The following is a 22,622-nucleotide window of genomic DNA, read 5'->3' on the forward strand; positions in this document are numbered from 1 at the left end:
TTAGTCTGTGGGATCCCTAGCTCTTTGAGGAGTGGCCTCGCTTACAAGGTCAGTGGAGTGGGATGATGGTCAGGATTTTTTTTTTTTTCCCCAGACAGCGTCTTGCTCTGTTATCCAGGCTGGAATACAGTGGCGCGATCTCGGCTCACTGCAACCCCCGCCTCTCGAGTTCAAGGGATTCTCCTGCCTCAGCCTCCTGGGTAGCTGGGATTACAGGCGCATGCCACCACGCCTGGGTAATTTTTGTATTCTTAGTAGAGACAGGGTTTCACCATGTTGGCCAGGCTGGTCTTGACCTCTTAACCTCATGATCCACCTGCCTCGGCCTCATAAGGTGTTGGGATTACAGGCATGAGCCATTACACCCGGCGATGATCAGGATTTAAGGATTGTTTCTGAGCTCTTCCTGGACCCTGTGTTTTAGGTCCCCCAAAGAAGGTGTGAACAGACTTTTGGAATCTGTTTTACTCTGGCAAAATGATCTGTGTCCATAGATTGTAGGAGGATGCTGTTGGTGTTATAATAATACTCTCACATTTAAAAATAGGTCATCAAATGTATTTGAGGAAGAAAACTAAGAAAATCTGGGAAAAAAACCCCACCATCAACAAAAAACACACAAAACTCTAAAACTCATAATAGGATAAATGATGTTCTTATAATGAATGTGTCAGCATTTTAGCACATGTGTACTCAAGTGTGTGGTGTTGCAGGATGTGTATAACAGAAAGCACAAACGTGTTCAGTGTTTACATTAAATCTCCCACCTCCAAGACACACACACAAAAGGTCCCACTTGAGTATGTGTAATTACGTCTCTGAATACTCCCTTGATCCTATGTTTTTCCTTTTCCCTAACCACATGTTTTGGTTACTTCTCCAAAGATACATGATATATATTAGCCTCACTCAGAACCACAGGGAACATACTCAATTGAATCACACCTCTCTGAGTAGTGTATAAAGTGTAACATTTTAAAACACCAGGGACCAGGGCTGGCAAGGTCCATGGGGAATCCTGAAGGCTGGTTTCCAGCCACAACTGTGCTGGAATGAAAATAGAAAACAATGAGGCATGTGCAGAGTCAGCTTTTCTTTGTGTCACAGCTCAGCAGTTTTCCTGCTGTCCTAAACTTCCTTTAAAAAAAAAAAAAAAAAAAAAAAAAAAAAAAAAAAAAAAAAAAAAGCCGGGACTAAGGGGAAATGATGCAGTTGCAGTTGAAATTTTTTTTTTTTTTTTTAATAGTAAAGACTGAAAATATAAACTAGCAGCTGGTTCTGTGGGAACATGTGAAATGAAGAGTGAATTAATGGTGAGAAATCTCGCTGCTATTTGCTTGGCTGTGAGGACACGTGTAGGAAGGACTTGTGGAAACTTGTTTGGTAAAATAGAAAAAAAACGAAAAGAAAAAGCTAAGTAACGGTCAAGCCTTTTTCAGGAGTGGGGGAAAAATCAAAATTTACATACTCTAAACTTAAAGCTTTATTAATGATCATTATTTTAAATATCTGTAAATGCATCTGTAAAAAACTCCAGCCAAGACAGAGGGAGATGTGAATTATCAAGTATATTGACATTTTCTTTTTTTTCTGTTATCAGTAGCATCCTTCAGAAAGTACTGATTAAAAGGGAAGGCCATTCCCAGTTCTTGGTTTATTTGCCTCATAGTGCACCAAGTCAAGGTTCAGCTGGGGCCTTGTTCCAGAAATCACAGGCTTCCTTTCTGATTGGAAATAATATGTATTTTGTTTGACCTTCAGAATACTCATGGCTTTACTGGAATACATGGGCCAACATTTGTCCTGGCAAGGCCAGGGCAGTTTAAGATAGGTATCCACAGGGATTGCTTTATAGAGCAATTAAAAGTGGTGGGAGGGAGGTGACTGTAGAAATTCAGACGTTTGCATCCTTTCTGGCCTAAAAATCAAGTGAGTAGTTTCAAAAAGCCGTATTTGAAAACAAACAAACAAGCACTTCTAGAAGTTTCTGTCTGAACACTTGAGAATTTTGCCAAGGTCATAGTGTTCTTTATTTTTTCTTTTTCCTTACATGTTACTTTCTGAAATATGATCATAGTGTTCTTTTGCAACTGATCTTGGTATGAAGAGGGGGTTACATCTTATATATTACACAGTGCCAATATGTGTAATATTAACATTTTTTTGAAAGATTGTCAAATATGGACCGTGGAAAACAGTTTCCATGCCGTTTGAACGTTATGTTCTTTATGATGCTTTGTTTATAAAAATATTGTTAGATAGCTAGGGATGTTTACTGCTGCCAGCTGGAGTTAGGCCTCATGGTAGCTTTTTAAAGTCAGGCTGGAGGTGAGTTCAAAGCCTAACACAGAGTTTCAAGTTATTGTTCTTATTTGAAGTAAATGCATAATTGGAGACTGTATTCTGATTTCTTGAATTCTTAGCTATGCCAGCAATTCTTGTTTCTTAGGGCCACAGTTTGGTTCTGTCAAATGTGTAGTTGTAGAGATGATAAATGATAAAGTACTCAGAGATTAGATGAATTCATGTATGGTGACATTAAGATGTTTTCTTTGATAAGAATACCTATTATATGGGAGTAAGTGAAAATAATTATGTCTTAATGTAGTTGAAATCCTGTATTCATTTAAGGGGAAAAAAAGTAAGTACTTTGTATTCTGCTTATGTAAAGGGATATGAAAGAATGTATATAACTAAATTTCTTAATGCTTCATTTTGCTTTTGATGTGCAAAATGTAACTTTACTGCTAGGTAAAATTATACTTGAATATTAACAGTTATTGCATGAGTTTAAAGTTTCAGTTGAGCCCAATATATGGGAACCACGCAGTTTCTAGTGATTTTCAAAATATAGTCCCATAAAGATGAAAGAGACTCAATAGCTGAAATAGGGGTGGTACACTTGATTTAAGTGAACATTTGCTAACCCAGGAAGAATCAGGAGCCATTCCAACACTGTAGCTGTGTACCAGCCCATTTTGCTGGCTGTTAGTTGCATGTATGTTTGCTGTTCTCTTATAATTACAAAAGGAAAGTATCCAATTTAAAAAAAAGAACGGATACAAAATAATATGTTATCCGACTTAGTATGTATTTGCTTACTGCAGTTGAGAACACAGGGAGTGGTCAGTGAAGTGTAGGGATTAGGGAAAATAATTGAGAAAAATGAGGAGAAAGAAAGAAAAATAGATGTTTCGATAATCTTTGTCAAATGTTTTCTCAAAGACCAGGCTCAGATTTAAAATATTATGCAGATGTAGTCTTTGGCCTCTGGTAGCTTTCTGATAGGAATTCAGCCTTGAGTTGAACTTTGAGATGGGTTGTTTTCTTTTCGTTTTTTTCTTTTTTAATTACCAAGTGACCAACCTGTTGTAGTTTGTTGATCTATTTTTTCCTCTTGCCATCCTTCTGTTGCTTTCTCCATGAGCTGCTGTTTATTCTGGAATGTTGAACATTCACATTTAGAATTAGGATTTGTGTGGCTCTATCTTAACCAGGAATGGAAAAAATCCAACGCAGTCTTTCAATTCATGGGTTTAAGTGGATTCAGAGAGGTTCTGATCCACAGTGACAGGTTCAGAATTCCCATTTCTAAAGCCCCCATTTCGTTAGGTAATGAATGTACAAGCTGAGCCCTTCCAGGTTCACACTGTGGAGCCTTCTCCACTCCTCTGTCTTGGTTGGCTTTCTTCCTTGGGGTGTTTGGGAAGAGTCTGATTACAGCCAACTTCTTTCCTTGTCAGTTGATTTTATAACACAAACCATTAAAGTTCAAACTTTTTGTACAGCAGATCGATTTCATTTGTCTCTTCTATAGGGATCTCACTTTAGAGTTTATAGAATTATTTGCTATCCTTTAATTCATTTTGGCAAGGTATGTAGTATTAACTTCAGGTGAGGCAACCAACAGAGGGGCCCTAAGTCAAGGAGCTTGTTAATGGCAGAGATGAGCCTGGAACGCAGGCCTTCTAGGTCCAAATGTAGTGTTCTTTCCTCTGTGCTCCCAAGGTTCCCATTGTATCCTGTGGGCTTCTTTTTTGTAACATAAAGTGGGTAGTGAGGAGAAAGGAGGTTCTTTTCTATTGATTTTTCATATACTTATTGGTATTATCTTTATATTTTTATAGAACTTCCTGATTTAATTAAACACTTCTCAAATGCCATGATCTCATTTGTTTTCATGATGACCCTGAGGATTAGCTAGGACAGGATTATCGTTTAGTTTAGTTTAGTTTAGTTTAGTTTAGTTTAGTTTAGTTTAGTTTAGTTTAGTTTAGTTTAGTTTAGTTTAGTTTAGTTTAGTTTAGTTTAGTTTAGTTTAGTTTAGTTTAGTTTAGTTTAGTTTAGTTTAGTTTAGTTTAGTTTAGTTTAGTTTAGTTTAGTTTAGTTTAGTTTAGTTTAGTTTTAGATAGAGTCTTGCTCTCTCACCAGGCTGGAGTGCAGTGGTATAATCCCAGTTCACCGCAACCTCCGCCTCCCGGGTTCAAGTGATTCTCCTGCCTCAGCCTCCCAAGTAGCTGGGATTACAGGCCCCCACCACCATGCTCAGCTAATTTTTGTATTTTTAGTAGAGTTGGGGTTCCACCATGTTGGCCAGGCTAGTCTCGAACTCCTGGCCTCAAGTGATCCACCTGCTGGCCTCCCAAAGTGTTGGGATTACAGGCGTGAGCCACTGTGCCTGGCCTCAAAAATGCCTGCTTTTAAATTGCTCACAGTATAGTAGAGATTTTTACAGTTTGGAGGGTGTTGGAGGTTAATTTTGTTGAAGGAAATAATTTCTCTAATGTGGAGGAGGTGGTAATTTAGAAGACTATGTTGTAGAACTGCAGCTGGGTATATGTTTACTTTTGTGAGCGCCTGTTTTATTTGCCCGTTTATTCATACCTATGCATTTGGATAGAAAAATAAATATAGTTCTGTTTTGGCTCCCTGAAATAGTTGTTATATTTTCTGGAATTTCCTCACTTATTGTCTTTAATATTCCTAAGTTTTATTATGACTCATTTTGGTCATACAATAATAGAAGAAGTAGGTGTCGGCCTGTTTGAAGGGGTTTATTAAGTAATTTGGGGGAGTATATTTTTGAAGCCTATAAATATTAATTTGTCCCTGGTGTTGAGATTTGTCTTGTGGTTGTCAGTTGTGCATGTTCTTATATGTTTTGGATAGGGGAGGGTAAAAAGGGGTTGAGCATAGTTTATTTTTTTCTTTGGCTCAAATATGTAGTTTTACCATAAACCACTGAAAGTTTCCTGTTCTTGTTTGATTAAAAAAAAGTACACTTCCATTCATTGTTTCCATGTAACTTCCTATACTTTTTACTAAAAAAGTTTGAAATCTAGGATAAATTATGAGCTATCTCTCGGGCAAAGAAACGATTTCATTTCAGGAAGGAGCTTAGGAAGCGAACCTTCTTGAGTATGAGAAACAGTAATAGCCCTTGGCGTGTATGTGTGCGTGTGTATATATACATACATATACATACACATATGCCTTTCCTTACATAATAATGATTTGCAAAGAGTGAATTTGGACCCTGACTTCTAATTAACAAGGAAAGGCAGGGAAGATTCCATGTCATGGCTGGATTTTAGAAAGCTGCAAATGGTATTGTACCATAGAGCAGGGGTCCCCACCCCCAGGCCATGGATCTGTTAGGAACCAGGGCACACAGCAGGAAGTGAGCAGCGGGTGAGTGAGCATTACTGCCTAAGCTCCATCTCCTGTGAGATCAGCAGTGGCATTAGATTTTTATAGGAGCGTGAACCCTATTGTGAACTGCGCATACGAAGGATCTAGGTTGCCTGCTCCTTATGAGAATCTCACGAATGCCTGATGACCTGAGGTGGAACAGTTCTATCCCAAAACCATCCTCTCCTCCCTGGTCCGTGGAAAAACTGTCTTCCATGAAACCAGTCCCTGGTGCCAAAAAGGTTGGGGACTGCTGCCATAGAGGGGCCTTTGAGTGGCCCCGTTATGTGTTTTTTTTGTGAGGTGGTGCTTTCCAGCCTGCCCTGGACTCTATGGTTCATGGTAGATCATTTGTACTGACCTGGACCAGGGAGCACTGGTAGGAGTATCTGATTTCTATGAACAGTGCTTGCTGGCACTGACTCAAGAAAGAAGACAGGAAGGAATGGTGAATACAACTTCCATTGAGAAACTAGAGTGGAAAAAATGTGCAAATTATGCTAAAATTGTAATTAATCTGGGCTGTACAGGTTGAATATCTCTTCATCCTGAAAGAAAAGGGGAGGTCACCATGAGAAAATGGGATTGAGGGACCATAAGAACTTTGTCGTACCTAGTTATACATTTGTTTTTTTCCCTTAGAACTTCTGAAATGCTTGAAGCCCCAGAAGCAATAGAATAGAGCTTTTAGCATGGTTTTGTTGTGAACTAAATTCCCAACAGTTCACCTTTAGTGCATAAGCTTCACTTTCTTTCATGGTTTGCCATTCAAATTAGATTACTGTGGACAGTGTCCCTAATATTGTCACTAATATTATTATACAGTATCAGTTTTACAGCAGGTTTGTGCATCATGAAGGAAGTCAGAACGTTTTAGTGAGTTACAAGGAAAATAGCCGTCAAAAGTCCATATAGGTTACTCTGTGGATGGATTGGGGAGCCACCTTCTGGTCTTCATCCGGACTTGATTGACTTAAAATTGAGTGTATAAGAGTGTAAAAGATGGTAAGTGATAGGCTTGAGGCAGAGACACAGGCCTGCAGCCAGAACTGGAAAAAAACCCACAAGTATAAAAAGTATAGGCAAAACTATAAAGCAGCCAGGCGCGGTTGCTCACACCTGTAATCCCAGAACTTTGGGAAGCAGAGATGGACAAATCACCTGAGGTCAGGAGTTTGAGACCAGCCTGGCCAACATGGTGAAACCCCATCTCTACTAAAACTACAAAAATTAGCTGGGCGTGGTGGTGAGTACCTGTAATCCCAGCTACTCAGGAGGCTGAGGTAGGGAGAATTGCTTGAACCCTGGAGGCGGAGGTTGCAGTGAGCTGGGACAGTGCCATTGCACTCCAGCCTGGGCGACAGAGCGAGACTCCATCTCAAAAACGAAACCAAAAAAACTGTAAAGCACAGAAATATGGGACCACTTGGTAGATATAGTAACTGAAATCACATCAAGCTTTAATAAACTAATTAGTATTCATCATGGCAGCCCTACATCTTCAAGAAAAAAATACAATAAGCAATTTTCAGGATGCTCAAAATATTTAAGATGGCCAGGAAGAAATTATGCATGTAGTACATTTTAGGCAGATTTCCCTTAAAAATAACTAAAGACACTTACTTTTTTGAAACAAGAAAAGACTTAGTTATTTGGATAATTTGCTTATGTGGAATATCTCATTGCCAGTCAATGTTGAATAAGTGAGGCATTTATTGTGTGGCGGTAAGGTGGTTCTTTGGTCCGGATGAAGTAAGGTGGGAAAAAAGGAATATGAAATACTGAGAGAAGGAATTACTACTTTAAATAATAGATGTAGCTTTGGTATGTTTTTCTGTGCAAATCTTGAGACAAAGCCCTTTTTGTTGGAGGAAATGGCATGCAAAGGATTTTATTTTCAGTTTGACCATTTGCAAGTATTAGAGCTGTCTCCATGGGAGAAAGGTGAGGTCCCTCTGGCAGTGTGGTTTACGAAGGTTTGCTTGGGAGGAAAAGAGAGGAGCTAGTTGATCCAGAATGGAAAAACACCAAAGCAAAGTTTTCTCCAAAATAACACACACAGATTTCCTAAAAACAGCAATTGCTTTCACTGAATGTGACAAACTTCAAAAAAAAAAAAAAAATCAGCTTTGAAACATCATATGACACATCTGTTTTGAAAGGTTGCTTTGTCAGATACAGATGTATGTTTTACAGTATGTTACTGTGTAAAGTTTCGTCTTGAGCAAGCTCAATAGATGTTTTTCTGAACAGGTATCTCATTTATCCCAGTTTTAAATTTTTGAGGGAGAGTTTATTAAACAATAGTACAGTACTTTATCTTATTTTTAGGTTAAATACAATTTGATTGAATTATACCCTTCTCTCTTAGCCTTTTATTGAACTGATATCTCTGCTTAGATTTTATCCTTTCAGAAATTGCTTGTTGACCCAACACAGCAAAATCCAAACGTTTTGATATATGTCATGGCATATATCATGCCAAGATCACAAACTCCGCCACATGCTTTTAGCAAATAAATGCCAGTTTGCTTCTTGCTTTCATACCTACATTAATGCAAATTATTGGTTTAAAAAGTTAAAAATCACTGATCCTTGATTTATTACAGGCCTCTTAAATTGAGACCTTGGAAAAGTATTTTCTTGCAAGAGCTGATGTTTCCTATTATTATTATTATTAATTTATTTTTTAAGACAAGTTCTCACTGTGTCACCCAGACTGGAGTGCAGTGGCACTATCTTGGCTCATTGCAGTCTTGACCTCCCTGGGCTCAAGGGATTCTCCCACCTCAGCCTCCTGAGTAGTTGGGACTACAGATGTGCACCACCATGCCTGGCTAATTTTTTAATCTTTTGTAGAGATGAGGTCTCACTCTCTTGCCCAGGCTGGTCTCAAACTTACGGGCTCAAACAGTCCTCCCACCCTGGCCTCCCAAAGTGCTGGGATTACCGGTGTGAGCCACTGCACCTGCCTGTGATTTGTTTCCTTTTTATGATATCTATGTGAGCATCGTATTTTCTCTTTATCCTGCCTGCTAGAAAGCGCAGAGCTAGGTTTGGCACTCAAATGATGTAGTTTCCTTTAGCTAAGTGCTTTGACGAAGTTTCTCTTTTGCATTTTTTTTTTTTTCCAGAACACATCTCATAGTTGAAGAGATGGTAATAATTACAGTAATACAATAATAAAAATGAGTTGATCCTAAGAACAGTCTTATGGGGCAGATCCTGTTATTATCCCCATTGTATAGATAAAGAAACAGAGGCAGGGAATGGCTAAGTAGCTGCCCCAGGTTAAAAGACTAAAATGTGGCAGCGCTGGGATAAATGTAGGAGACTGGCTCCATAGTCCTTAGAGAATTAGCAGCTTGGGAGTTTGATTGTTTGGCACATGAATTCATCACTCAACAAATGTTTATGAACACGTGCCGCATGCCAGGCACTGTGTCAAGCACTGGGAGAGAGGAAGTAAAAGAAGCACAGTCCTTGCCCTCATGGAGTTTCTGGTAAGTAGAGGACACACAAACATATGCCCAAATAAATGAAGCAATAGATTTATAAAAGCTTATATTTGCTATAAAGGAGTAACAGGTGTAACAGTTTAAGGGACCTCTGAATTTTATCAGGTGCAATACAAAAGTGTAGTTCTGGGCCAGGCATGGTGGCTCATGCCTGTAATCTCAGCACTTTGGGAGGCCGAGGCAGGTGGATTGCTTGAGCTCATGAGTTTGAGACCAGCCTGGGCAACGTGACAAAACCCCATCTCTACAAAAAATATAAGACATGAGCTGGTGTGGTGGCACACACCTGTAGTCTCAGCTATTCGGGAGGCTGAGGTGGGAGGATGGCTTGAGCCCGGAAGGTAGAGGTTGCAGTGAGCCCAGATCGTACCATGGTACTCCAGCCTGGGCAACAAAGCCAGACCTTGTCCCCATCCACCTACCCCCAAAAAAACTGTGGTTCTGAACCGCAGCAACTGAGCCGAGCACAATCCTTCTGTCTCTCTAAGACCCAGTCTACACTAAGTAGTTCTGTTGATGGCACTGCTTGATGGGCCTGTAACTGCTACGAGCTCTGGAAAAACCAGGTCCACAGCTTCTCAGAGACTTTTAGCTTCACTGTGAAAGGAGCAAGGGCACACCAGTGACCAGGTGTTCATAATTTCTCTGCAAACTGTCAGCTCTCAGTTTCCCTCCTAACAGAAGCACCTGAAGCAGCAGGCTAGCTAGCCTGAAGAGGAAGGAATAGAGTTTAGTCTTATAATTGGGACCTATATATTAAGCTGAATAATTTGGCGTTCAGTGTTAAGCATTTGACTCATTCCTGTAACCAATTGTGAGTGCCCTGATTATGTATAAACTCCTTAAAGTAAATGTGTTTTAGTTCATGGCCCAGTGTGTACACATGGCTGTAATTAGTAATATTTTGCACAGCCAAACCAAAAGTTTGCAGATTTTCCTTTTTTAATCTACAGTCTCCTATCTGCAATCAGGACCAGTGGTTATAGGTGATGATTCAACTCCCCAGCAGTTGTGGTTTCCCCCTTCTACCCTTCCTGACACTCTTACAGTTTCTCATCTTGCCACTTGTCTCTGCTTCAGAATCTGCACCCCAGACCCTGGCCACCAGCCCTAACAGAATGCTCACCAGGCCCGGAGCATGCCACATGCAATACGTGTTATTCCTCCATGTTTTTGCACACATTCTTACCTCTCTTTCTCCCATCTTTTTCTTTCTTGCTAGACACCAGTTTGCAAAAGGTAAAAAAGAGAAAATTAGTGATCATCTTAGGTACAAATCAAGGTCTAATAGATGAACAGATTTGGTAATGTCATCCCTCAGTGTTGATAAGGAGTAGCTTTGTAGCTCTGCAAGTCTTACTTTGCCATCAGATATTGCATTAGTAGGAATTAAGTTGTAATTTTTTTATGTGATAAAGTTCAGTTTAATATTTTGAATCTAAGTCAATAAAGCATTTGCATTTTAATAAAGAAGTGTACTATCCTTCAGTTATTTTGTATCTGCCAAATTCATAAGGTAGGAGAAAAAAGATCCTATTTTCTCCCATCCTTCAAACCTTCAGATTTGTTCTTGGTCTCTGTTCTGAGCCAATTAGGCAGTAACATCCCATAAATTCTTATCCCCTCAAAAATGAATGCTGTAGCCAGTGTCTCCTTCTGTCTAAGCTTCCTTCTTGTGAGAAGAATAGGGACAGGTCCACCATATTATAGGTCAAAAGTAAATCAGGACTTGGTGTGGTGACTCACTTCCAGCACTCTGGGAGGCTGAGGCAGAGGCAGGTGGATCACCTGAGGCCAGGGGTTTGAGACCAGCCTGGCCAACATGGTGAAACCCCGTCTCTACTAAAAATACAAAAATTAGCTGGGTGTGGTGGTGCACGCCTGTAATTCCAGCTACTTGGGAGGCTGAGGGAGGAGAATCACTCGAACCCAGGAGGCGGAGTTTGCAGTGAGTTGAGATTGCACCACTGTGCTCCAGCCTGGGCAACAGAGTGAGACTGTGTCTCCAAAAACAAAACAAAACAAAATACCCAACAAAGTAAATCAGAAGAACTGTTGGCCAAGATGATGCCAACCGACTGTCTTTATGGATTGCTGGAATTCCCTGGAGGCAGAAACATGGCCTTTTCTCGCCTTTGGGAGTTGTACTTCCAGAATGTGCTCAGAGAACAGGAATTTTTACTCTAATACTGTGCATAGTTTAATTTAATGAAAAAAAAATTTTTTTTAAAGAGATGGGGGTCTGGTTATTTTGCCCAGGCTGGTCTTGAACTCCTGGCCTCAAGCAATCCTCCTGCTTTGGCCTCCCATAGTGCTGGGATTACAGGCATGATTACAGGGAGTACATGCCCAGCTGTAGTTTTATTTTAAGTCTTTCCAGTGCAATTCATAGAAATAATTTCTGGGGAGTAATGCTAGGGAGTAGTATAAGAACATCTTATCTTAGATATTTTATTAATCATTCTAAAAGTTTTTAGAGAAAACAGTTTTTGATTGGAGAAAATGTTCTCATTCATTTATTTCTCTTCCCCTCGAGGGACTTTATGTCTCTAATAGTATTTGAAGTTTGTAAAGCGTTTTCACGTATAGTGCCTCATTTGATCTGTAAGTCAAGCCTGTCATAGAATAAGAGATCATGGAATGCTTAAAACCCAGCTCCCGTATCTCCTGGTTCACTATTTCCTGGTGCTTCTATAATACAAGGATGCCTCTTGCTATGTCCAGTGGTGACTTCTTCTGAGACATGCCCCTGCTTCACTTCAGATCATAAAAACCGTGAAACATAACAGCACCACTTCCTCACAGGGCTGCAGAAATTCTCCTCTGTTGGCACGTCCAGGTTGTGTAGTGGTATCTTGCTTAGATGGAAGAGTCTGTGCCTTTTATAGCTTGGCACTTCCCAACACTTTGAGAATTTGGATTCCTAAAGAACCTGTGCCCTTTGTTTCCTTTTGAACATTTGAAAACACAATTGAATACAGGAAATTCTCCAACATGGTTGCTCCATGATTTCAACACAACGATACACAAATATGCACTGGCTTTTGGCCCAACAAGTTGGTGGTTGACTTCTTGGGAGAGGGTTAGTTTGTTAGGAGGAAGATTTGGGTGGAGATTTTGCTTGGAGGGTGAAAGAAACCATGACAAGATATGCCTAAGAGTTGTGCTGTAGAAAAATCTAGTTTTTTTCCCCCTGAGAAATCCAAATTACAAGTTTTAGGACTTGTCTACCTTTTTCTTACTAGGGATAAGCTTCAGCCTGAAGCCAGGTTTTATTGTTGAAAAACCCAGGTAGGAGCTGTGGTAGAAGGGCCCTCTTTGGAGTTTAATGGTGGTACATTCCACCGCTCCATCCCCAAGGCGCTGTAGTGCCAATGAATTGTAATTTGAGATGGTACAAACATGAGCATATGTTACGTACACGTCAGGCGTGTTTGTGAGCTCAGGGCATTCCAGGTGTTTTTTTCTTGGAGCTTTGTTTTTGCATCATATCCTGTGTTTGTAACATTCCTTCTCATGAAGCTCGATTGAAGTGAGGCGGTGCTATTGGCTGAGAAATCATCCTGGGTGCCCTTTCTTACAGATTCTTGCATCCCATGGGGGTAGAAAGGATTTTCAGCCCAAGGGCAGAATAGATCCTGTAGTACCCAGTCCCACAATCTGTGGGAGTTTGTCCCTCTTTGCAGCTGACAGCATTTCAGAATTCCCTGTGGGACAATAACAAAAACCTTATTAGCCAATGGTGTCATTAGAATAAAATCTCCCCACTGCAATGTCTTGGTCCCAGCCTATAATGTTACCCCTTAATTCCCTCTGCATCTTTACCACTTTTATTACAGCTGAACACACGCTCCTCATTAGAACCCTGGGTGATATGGGGAATCAGAGTGCTGAAAATTATGTGGAATAGGTACCAGATGTTTGTGTCAACTTGGTATGTATTAGTATTTAGAATGCCTGAGGATCACATTTATTAAATGTGAAAATTACTATGTCTTCTCCAAAACATTACCCCCCTCCGCCAGTATTTTTGTCCATGTTGCATGAGGTGTGATATTAGTAATTTCTTTTGGCACAGATTAAATTTAAAGTGTGTGCAGCAAATGCATCTGTTCCCAAATGCTTTGTCTGCATTCTGTCAAGTTTTGGAGCTGGCCTACCGCCAGCAGGGATGTGGGGGTTCTGTAACTGAGACTGGAATGCTGTGTTGCAGCTAAAGGACATAATGAAAGGGTGAGTCCATTTGATTTTTTTCTTTAAGTAGAACTGGGTATTTAGACATCGATGTTATAGCGAGATCTTAGGAACGTTTCCCATGTGTCCAGATAAGCAAGCATTAGTGAAAAGGATGGAGGAGGGCATTTGGTAAAATGAGAAACGAGTTTCATTAAGTTTATGAAGTCTTTTAAGTCAACCAAAGGTGATAAGTGTGAACCAAGCAGTTTATTTTATTTTAGTAGATATGAATGAATGTTTACATTTGGCCTATGCATCTGTTCACCCAGTCCTGAGGTGAGGAACTGGAAAGTACAAGGCAGAGGCAGGTGGTGCTCTGCCAGGGGAAAAGTCTGGAGCTGGAGTCTCAGAGACCCAGGTTCAAATCCCCTATTGCCACTTCCTGCTGATGTGTTTCTTATCCTCTCATGAGCTCCAGTTTCCCATCACTCTAAAATGAGGGCATTAACACTGTCTTCACAGTGGCATTGTGAGGATCAGAAACATGTACAAGATGTGTGGCCCCTAGTGGTGTGGTAACCATACATATGAAGAGTTAACCCCCAGCTTCTCACACAAGGCGGCGGCCCAGGGAGCCACCGTGTGCTTCGCCGTGTGGCCTCAGGTGGCCCAGCTGCTGAGCACCCGAGCGGTGAGGGTCTGCTTTGTGAAGGAGGCTGGTTTGGCAGTGGCCTTGGCAGTGTGGCCGTGGTCTGGGCCACCTAGGGAGTTTCTCACCACAGAGTTTATTTGAATTTGTGCTGTCTTCAGGTCAGTAAATATTTTTGTCAGTAGAAGTAGCATCTTGTGGGTGAAGGGGGCTGTGCCTCTGTGCTGGTGGCTGAGGAGAGTGTACCAAACAGAAGAGCAGAGCCTGAATTCAGTTCAAACAAGACACAATACCCGGCAAGATTCTGAGATCAGATTTCTCGAGTAAGCCAGCAGGGGAGGATTAAACTCAGCTCACACTTTGAGTCCAAGGAAAAGTTAGATTTCTTTGGGAGCTACCCTTAAGGAATCCTGTACTCATCACATACCAGATGCCCAGAATGAACTGAAATATCCAGATTGGGGGGCACCAGTGAGGATTGTCTCTGGAGGTGAATCCATATGTACATTACTGCCAGGAAGCACTTTTCTGAAATACACATCCTACCTCTGTGGCTCACAACAGTTTACTTATAGTGGGTTATAGAGTTTCTGTGAGGCTTTGGATGAAGTATCTGCAACATGCCTTTTCATGATAAAGTATGGTGCGAAGTGAGCATGCGTGTGTGCTTATGAGCATTGGTGCTTTCAGGCGTGTTCTTTCGTCATCGTCCACGCCCTGGTTGATCCTTACGTGGTAACCCAGCTTTTGCTGTGCTGATAAGGAGCATCATCAGAGCATGTCGCTCACTCGGCTCCTGACTGTAGGGAAGACGGGATGTGGGTTTTCAGCCGTGGCCACAGGAGACACTCCCAGCCTTTTGAGGCTGCCGGTGAGAGCCTACAGTAGCAGCTCCAGAGCTCACAGGTCACCACAAAAGTGAGCAGATGAGTCAGATGGGGTTTTGGAGCATGTTTTCCTGGTTTCCAAGCCTTCGTGGCTGGGAGGTGCTGTACTCGGGCCCCATGGTGGTGAAGTGAGAATCTGAGCCACCGTGTTAGCTCAGGCACGTGTGCTAGAGCCTGTGGGGTGGATCATGCTGTTCCCAGGTGGAAGCCTTCCTGAATGGAGCTGGTCCGGGCACTGTGCAGACAGATTGCGGAAGGAACCACTATGAGGACAAGGGGAAAGGATGGGAGACAAGTTCATGAGCTGGCTGTGGCAGAGGGAAAGGGACAGGAAGGCTAGGGCCTGACCCAGTAGTGGCAGGATGAGGCTGGGGGTGTGGTGTGCCAACGGAGAGATAGAGGATTGTCCTGCCACCTGGAGAGAGGGGATTGGCCAGAAGAGTGTTCGGGAAGAGAAGACAAAAACAGATTTGTGTTTCCTGCTTTCTGTGACAGTTGAAGGTGGGGAAGCCCCAACTGGGACTTGATTCTTAGCAACCAAAAATGCCACCTCCTTCATTTCATGGTTGGTGTTTTTTTTTTTTCTCCCCCTTTTAGTATAAGAGTCAGGCTTTGGCTCTCAGGTAAAGAGTGAAAGCAGGAAGTCTGAGACACAGTCCCTTATTGGCATGAAGCCCATGCAGCATGCATCACCCCATGGTTCTTCCCCATTTCTCAGCGATAATTGAGTGTCTGCTGTGTGCCAGATACTGTGCCGGGGTGAGGCAGGCAGCAGCAGACAGAATGGTTGGGTTCTGTTCTTTCGTGGTGTTTGCGGTCTTTGGGAGCATGTAGATGTGAAACCAATAATTGCACAAATAATTATGTACATCTCATCACAGGAAGTGCTGTGGAGAGAAACGGAGAGTACCACGAGAGTATGAAAAAATACAGATCTAACACAGCGAGGGAGGTTTGGGGAGCTTCCATGAGAGATCAGTAGAATGAGCAGGAGTTTGTCAGGCCGTGGTGGTGGGAAGGAACAGAAGCGGTGGGGAATGTGTTCCTGGAGGAAGCCTTGCTATTCAGAGGCTCCTGTGGGACAAAGGTTGGCACTTCTGATGAAATAAAAGAAGGCAAGTACATTAATTAGGGTAGGTTAAGCTACAAATGTCAGAAAACCCAAAATAACATTGGCTTATATAAAAAAAAGAGTTTACATTTGTTTCCTATTAAAAAGCAGTTCAGAGCTGATCCCGTGGCTCCATGTTCATCAAGTATCCAGGTGGCTTGTCAGTAGCTGTGCCCTCCTCAGCATGCTGCTTCTGTCTCATGGTCCCAAAGGCTTGCTCTAGTGCTGCCCGTTACATCCACGTTCCAACCAGCAGTCAGAAGGAAATGGCAGAAGAACTGACTTCCTTCCCTTCATACAGGAAGCTGCAAGCTGCTAGCGGGATTGGGAAATGTAGCTTTCGTTCTGGGTGGCTGTGTGTCCAGCTGGCACTTGGAGAAAGGAGAACGATGGCTATAGGGAGACGATGAGCACTTCTGTGCTTCACCAGAATGGCCGAAACACGGAAGCAAGTGTCCGGGGAATGAGAGACGGGGCCATGGCAGGAAGCAGGGCCAGATCTTGGAGGGCCTTGTAAGTCACGTTGAGGTTTTGGGGCTTCATCTGGACAGCAGAGATGGAGCAATAAGTCTTTTAAAGCAGAGAAAAGCAGGATCAGACTTGGGTTTTTCAGAAGATCAGTTTGGCTGCTCTATAGAAGACATTTTGGTGGAGATAAGAATTAAGAGCATCTTGCAGTAATCAGGGAACGAGAGATGATGGTGCCCCTGGAGATGGAGAGGAGGGGTCAGAGTTGAGTGGCCAGGGAGAGAATCCATTGGGTGAGGAGAGGGAAGGGGTGATGTTGGGGCACCTCCCCCAGGTTGGTGCCAGGTGTGCATAGGTAGAGGCTGGTGCCATTTGCTTAGGGAGGGAATGAAGGAGGAACAACAGGCACGATGGGTAAAGATCCTGAGTTCTGCATGTTGAGATTGGGTGTCCATGAGACAAAAGTAGATGGTGAAGGAGCTGTTGAATATTCAGGCCTGGAGCTTAGAAAAAGAAGTATGGGCCAGGCGTGGTGGCTCACACCTGTAATCCCAGCACTTCAGGAGGCCAACGCAGGTGGATCACATGAGGCCAGGAGTTCGAGACCAGCCTGGCCAATATGATGAAACCCCATCTCTACTAAAAATACAAAAATTAGCTGGATGTGGTGGCGGGCGCCTGTAATCCTAGCTACCTGGGAGGCTGAGGCCTGAGAATCACTTGAACCTGGGGAGTGGAGGCTGCAGTGAGCCGAGATCGTGCCACTGCACTCCCACCTGGATGACAGAGTGAGACTGTCTCAAAAAAAAAAAGAAAAAGAAAAAAAAGGAGAAATAAGTAAGTCTGAGATGGCCTGGAGTCGTTTCTGTAAAGAGATGGGAGTTGAACCCATGGATGTGTTTGAGAAAATCTATGGAAAAAGGATAGTGCACTCCAGGAAGGCCTGGCAGGCGGGGATGGAACAGCTGGTGGCAGAAGAGCATCTCTCCAAGATAGTCAAAGGAAAACTTCATACAATCACACTGCCTCTTTCCTTTCTTGGCCAGAGAGGCTTTCTTTTTACCCAAAGGAAACCCTCTCCCCTGACTCCTACACTGTGTCTGTTCTCTTAGGAGAGGACTGTTCTACCCCATACTTAGAGTTTAACCTATGTCCTTTAGCCTGGGTGTTTTCACAGGGACTTTTTGTCCCCTCCCTTAAGTCTTAATTTTTTTCACTTGTACATTCTGTACCCTTTGCAAACTTATCCAGTTATGTTTTTCAGGATAAAATCCTAGCGGGAAGTTGCTGGGTCAAAGGATATGTACCTTTTGTGGGGCCTTGGATACCACTGAAAAATTATACCAATTTGCTCTCTCAGCAGCAGTGTGATGCTGGCACACTTTTTGAGGAAGGTTTCTTAAGGCATTTCTGGGCTTAATTTTTTTTTTATAAGCATTGCCTCCCTCTCCCAACTTTTCTTTAATGAAAAATTTCAACATGTAGAGATGTTGAAACCATTGTACAGGGAACATTTAGATTCCACAATTAGCATTTTGCAATAGTTGCTTTATCAAATATCTCTCCATCTGTCAATCCATCTTATTTTTTGGGAGGTATTTCAAAGTAAGTTACAAAACAGTAGATCTGACCCCTAAATCTATGACCACTTTTTTATTTTCACAGAAAGTGTTGGCATAGTAGCCCAGGCATTGTGTTGGATGTTCACTGTACAATGCTTGGTCACCCTTTCCCTCTCCTCACCCAGTGGATTCTCTCCCTGGCCACTCAACTCTGTCCCCTTCTCTCCATCTCCACGGGCACCATCATCTCTCTTGCCCTGATTACTGCAAGGCCGGGCACTTCAGGACCCTGCCTCCTGAGAGAGAGAGCCCCAAGGAGGGCCAAGTCTGAGGCTTTGGGTGACTAGGGCAACCTTGAAACAGTTACTTAAGCACATTGAGCTTACTTTGCTTTCTTTAAAATGGGGTTAGTGCTGCTTCCTTGCGATGTGTCAGAAGGATGTGCAGCACCTAGCATTGCATAGTGGGCACTTAATAAATGGGAGCAGTCTCTCTCTTTCTCTCTCTCTTTTTTTTTTTTTTTTTGAGAGAGTTTTGCTCTTGTCGCCCAGGCTGGAGTGCAATGGCGCGATCTTGGCTCACTGCAACCTCCGCCTCCTGGGTTCAAGCGATTCTTCTGCCTCAGCCTCCTGAGTAGCTAGGATTACAGGCGCACGCCACCAAGCCCAGCTAATTTTTGTATTTTTAGTAGACACGGGGTTTACCATGTTGGCTAGGCTGGTCTTGAACTCCTGACCTCAGGTGATCCACCCGCTTCGGCCTCCCAAAGTGCTGGGATTACCAGCATGAGCCACCGCACCGGGCCGAGCAGTGTCTCTTATTACGTTGTATGCTGAACTGTTAAAGATACCATTTCTTATATGCCCCTGGGGATGGTGGTAGATAATTACTGATTTTTTTTTTTTTTTTTGTCTTTTTGGTGTAGGGATAGTTTAATCATATGTTGTAGCTTTTTTTCTTTTTCAATCTTGGAGGGAAAAAAAATTCTATGAGGAACTTCGAAAACCAAATACTACTCTATTTTGTCAGATGGTCAGGGACACACTGTTGAGTGATTTTAAACGTCAAGCCAAGTAAGTCTCTGTATTTTTATTTTTATTTTCTGAGACAGGGTCTCACTCTGTCACCCAGGCTGGAGTACAGTACTGTGATCACGGCTCACTGCAGCCTGGACTTCCCTGGGCTTAGGTGATTCTCCCACCTTTGCCTCCCAAGTAGCTGGGACTACGGGTGTGCACCACCACAACTGCTTTTATATATATATATATATATATATATATATATATATACACACACATACATATATATACACATATATATACACATATATACATATATACACATATATACACATATATACACACACATGCATATATATACACATATATATGCGTGTGTGTGTATGTGTATATATTTTTGTTTGTTTGTTTGTAGAGACGGGGTTTCATCATACTGCGCAGGTTGCTTTTGTACTCCTGGGCTCAAGCGATCCACCTGCCTTGGCCTTCCAAAGTGTTGGTGTTGCAGGCATGAGCCATTGCACCTGGCCTCCAGTGGGTCTCTGTAAAGAGTCGCTATCCTGGCACTTGATCAGGGTGTGCCCCATGCATTGCTTTCTCTTTTCTTTGACCTTGGACTGACTCATATAACCCATGGCTAGAGCTCCAGCCCTTAAAGAGGGTGTTTGCCCGGTTCTGGACTCTGGCAAAACAGAGCATAGACTCTAAGGCAAGAAGTGCACATCCTCAGCACTGAAGGCTTCTTGGCACTGGTTCCCTCCCTCTTTGGGAGTACCTTAGTATATGATTTGTTTCCATTGAGTTTTTCCCCTGCCCCAGTGTGGAGGTGAGCAGTATGGTGATTTAAGGAAGATCTTAATGGGTGACGGTGGCATCATGCAGAGGAGGGCAGATCAAATAGATTGCAGGCCTTTTTGCAGATGTGTTTTCAGCCTGTTCAGAGCTTTGCACACATACAAGAATGGAACTGAAAGGCATTCTTATTTGTGCTTAATTTGTGATAATTGTAAATTCATGGCAGGAGGCTCTGCAACCAGTTCAGAAGGGTTTCCCAGTGTGGGTAGCTGTAGCCAGTGTGTGTCCCCAGAATTGAGTAGGAGTAGGATAATTTCTTGAAGCTCTGGGTGTGAAGTATACCAGACATCCCACTGTGGCTGGGAAAGCCGGAGGCCAGGAGGGCAGGATGAGGGCAGCAGAGGGAGCGCCTGCCCATACGGTTTCCCTGCACCCCGCCAGGGGCTCCAGGGAATTTACAGTCAGTACCTCCTGTTGTTGCTCTCGGGACATCTTCTCCACCACCTTATGCTTTCTCAGAAAGCAGCTGGCCACAGTCCAGAGAGTGGCAGTGACTATTTGAGAAGGCACATGCTTCATTGCAGACCAGATAGCTATTATCAGCCTAGATAATTTCTGTGAGTCCTGAAATAGACTTGGCCCACAAGGCAGGGTGTCTGCTTCTGGGTGCAGACTGGCTGGTTCTGAACTATGTTTGCAACCCTGGAGAGTACCTTTATTATTCAGAAGTCAGGGAGAACAAACTGGAGTACATTCAGGCCTTTTACGTGGGTTCTATCTGGGAGGTTGTGGTGTAGTGGGCACTGTATGTTTCAGCCCAGTTTCCTGGGTGATTGAATGGAGACAATAGCACTAAGCTCACAGAAGTGTGTGAGGAGTAAGCATCCAGTTCCTTCTTCCCCTGGGTGTGTCTCTGTCAATCCAGCCAATGTGAAAGGAGGCTGCAGTGATGTCAGGGCTGTAGCAGCCTATTTCCCATATTCCCTACAGCCAAATCCAAGTCCCTAGAATGGTGCCCTACTCACTGATCTGAGAGGGGACAATTTTTTTTTAAGCTCAGTGATTCATTTATATATTTAACAAACGTTTTTTGAGCATCTCATATATGCCAGGCACTGCAGATGAATGCTGAGGATACAAAGATGGGTACTCACAGCCCTCAGAGAGGTCACATTCGACCAATAAAGATGGATGTTTACACCAGTGGCTATCATGTAAATGCAGTAGTGGAGACAGGCAGATGGATTGCGGGAGGGCAGAGAAAGAGAGCCTTCCTCAGCTTGGGATGTTTGTTGTGGGGGCGGAGTGAGAGTGGAAGAGGAATTTGGGTAAAGGAACCAGGCTTGAATGAGGACATGGAGTTGGGAAACATCCTGGTGTGTCTGGAGACCTTTAAATAAGTTGATGTGGAGTGGGGAGGGATGAGACATAGGAAGGGGCTAGATCAAGAAAGGCCTCCTGTGCTCTGTGATGGAGCTCGGGCTTTATTCTGTAGGGCAGCTGTTCTGAAGGGACAGGAACTGCCCACAGAGATGCCAGCAGCAGGCATTTGCTTTGGGAACACCCGTAGCATTGAGTGCCTCTAGGTTAGGTGGACAGTGCCTGTGTGGAAGGTGGCATGCAGAGCTTGAGTCCTCAGACTTCGTTCAGGAAGGTTTGTAATTGTCTAGGGTCGGTAAAGAAGTAGAGATGGAGAGGAGTGGATGGATTTAGGATTTAAGGCTTGACTGATTAGAGGAAGAGGGAATGAAGAAGCAGGAACCAAGTATGACCAGCGTTCTACTTTTTCTATTTGAGGCTCTGCTCAGATCCTACTTCTTTTGGGAGGATTTTTCTGACCTCTGGCCCAAATTTTGCTGTACAGCTCTGGCCCTGATCGCCTCTACATGTTACATCTTGCTCTGTATTGTTCTTAAGTTTGTTTTGCTTTCCCTAATAAAGGGAAGCTCTGAAAAGATAGGATCTGTATCTTATACTTTTGTTAAGTGCAATTTTAGTTATTTAATATTATTTATGTATAGTATTATTGGGACTTTAAGCAATTTATTTTATCTTTGATTTTCTACCAAGAGGGAAGAAGGAATTAAACACAAATGTTAAATGGAAAGTGTCTTCTACCCAGAGAAATGCATTCATGACTTGTGAGTCCAAAAGGGAATTTTAAAAATCAAATACATACCAAATTATTCAAAAGAAATTTAAGAGATTGGGGTTTTAGAAGATAGGCTAGTTTTTTGGCCACTTAGTCTTGGAACAGTTTACCTGGAAAGGCGTCTCTGGTGGATTGGCAGTGGCTTGATCACCCTTGTCCCTTTGAGGCAGAATTAATTACTGTTTCTGAGTGGCTTGTGTTTGTGATTCCCTTGGCAGGTCCAGAGCCTGGTGCACTGTGTGAACTGTCACCTGTCAGTGCCTCCCATCCTGTCCAGGCCTTGATGGAGAGCTTCACTGTTTTGTCAGGCTGTGCCAGCAGAGGCACGACTGGGCTGCCACAGGAGGTGCATGTCCTGAATCTCCGCACTGCGGACCAGGGGCCTGGCCAACTACAGAGAGAGGTAGGTGCAGGTGTCCGCTCTCAGCCCACTGCCACTGAGTCTGCAGAGATGATTTTCTGGACAGAAGTCCTTTTCTTCTCTTCTGGGGTTCAACAAAAGAAGCTCATGTGTGAACATAAGAGAGCAGATTTAAAATACCAGCTGCTGTCTGGATTGGGCAACTTTAGGATTTCTCTGTCTGGAGATTGGTT

At 42.9% G+C, this 22,622-nt stretch overlaps 1 protein-coding gene across 8 annotated transcripts in view; it reads left to right on the plus strand.

Moving 5' to 3' along the window:
• The window catches only part of TGFBR3 (transforming growth factor beta receptor 3), a 202,647-nt gene that overhangs the window by 65,308 nt on the left and 114,717 nt on the right, over positions 1 to 22,622 (plus strand). For all 8 annotated transcript variants that reach the window (XM_063723499.1, NM_001159786.1, XM_063723498.1 and 5 more), the window contains 1 exon segment: positions 22,247 to 22,431. In XM_063723499.1, the coding sequence (XP_063579569.1) occupies positions 22,247 to 22,431 (185 nt within the window).

This window comes from Pongo abelii, chromosome 1, assembly GCF_028885655.2.
Source record: "Pongo abelii isolate AG06213 chromosome 1, NHGRI_mPonAbe1-v2.0_pri, whole genome shotgun sequence".
Taxonomy (NCBI): Eukaryota; Metazoa; Chordata; class Mammalia; order Primates; family Hominidae; genus Pongo; species Pongo abelii.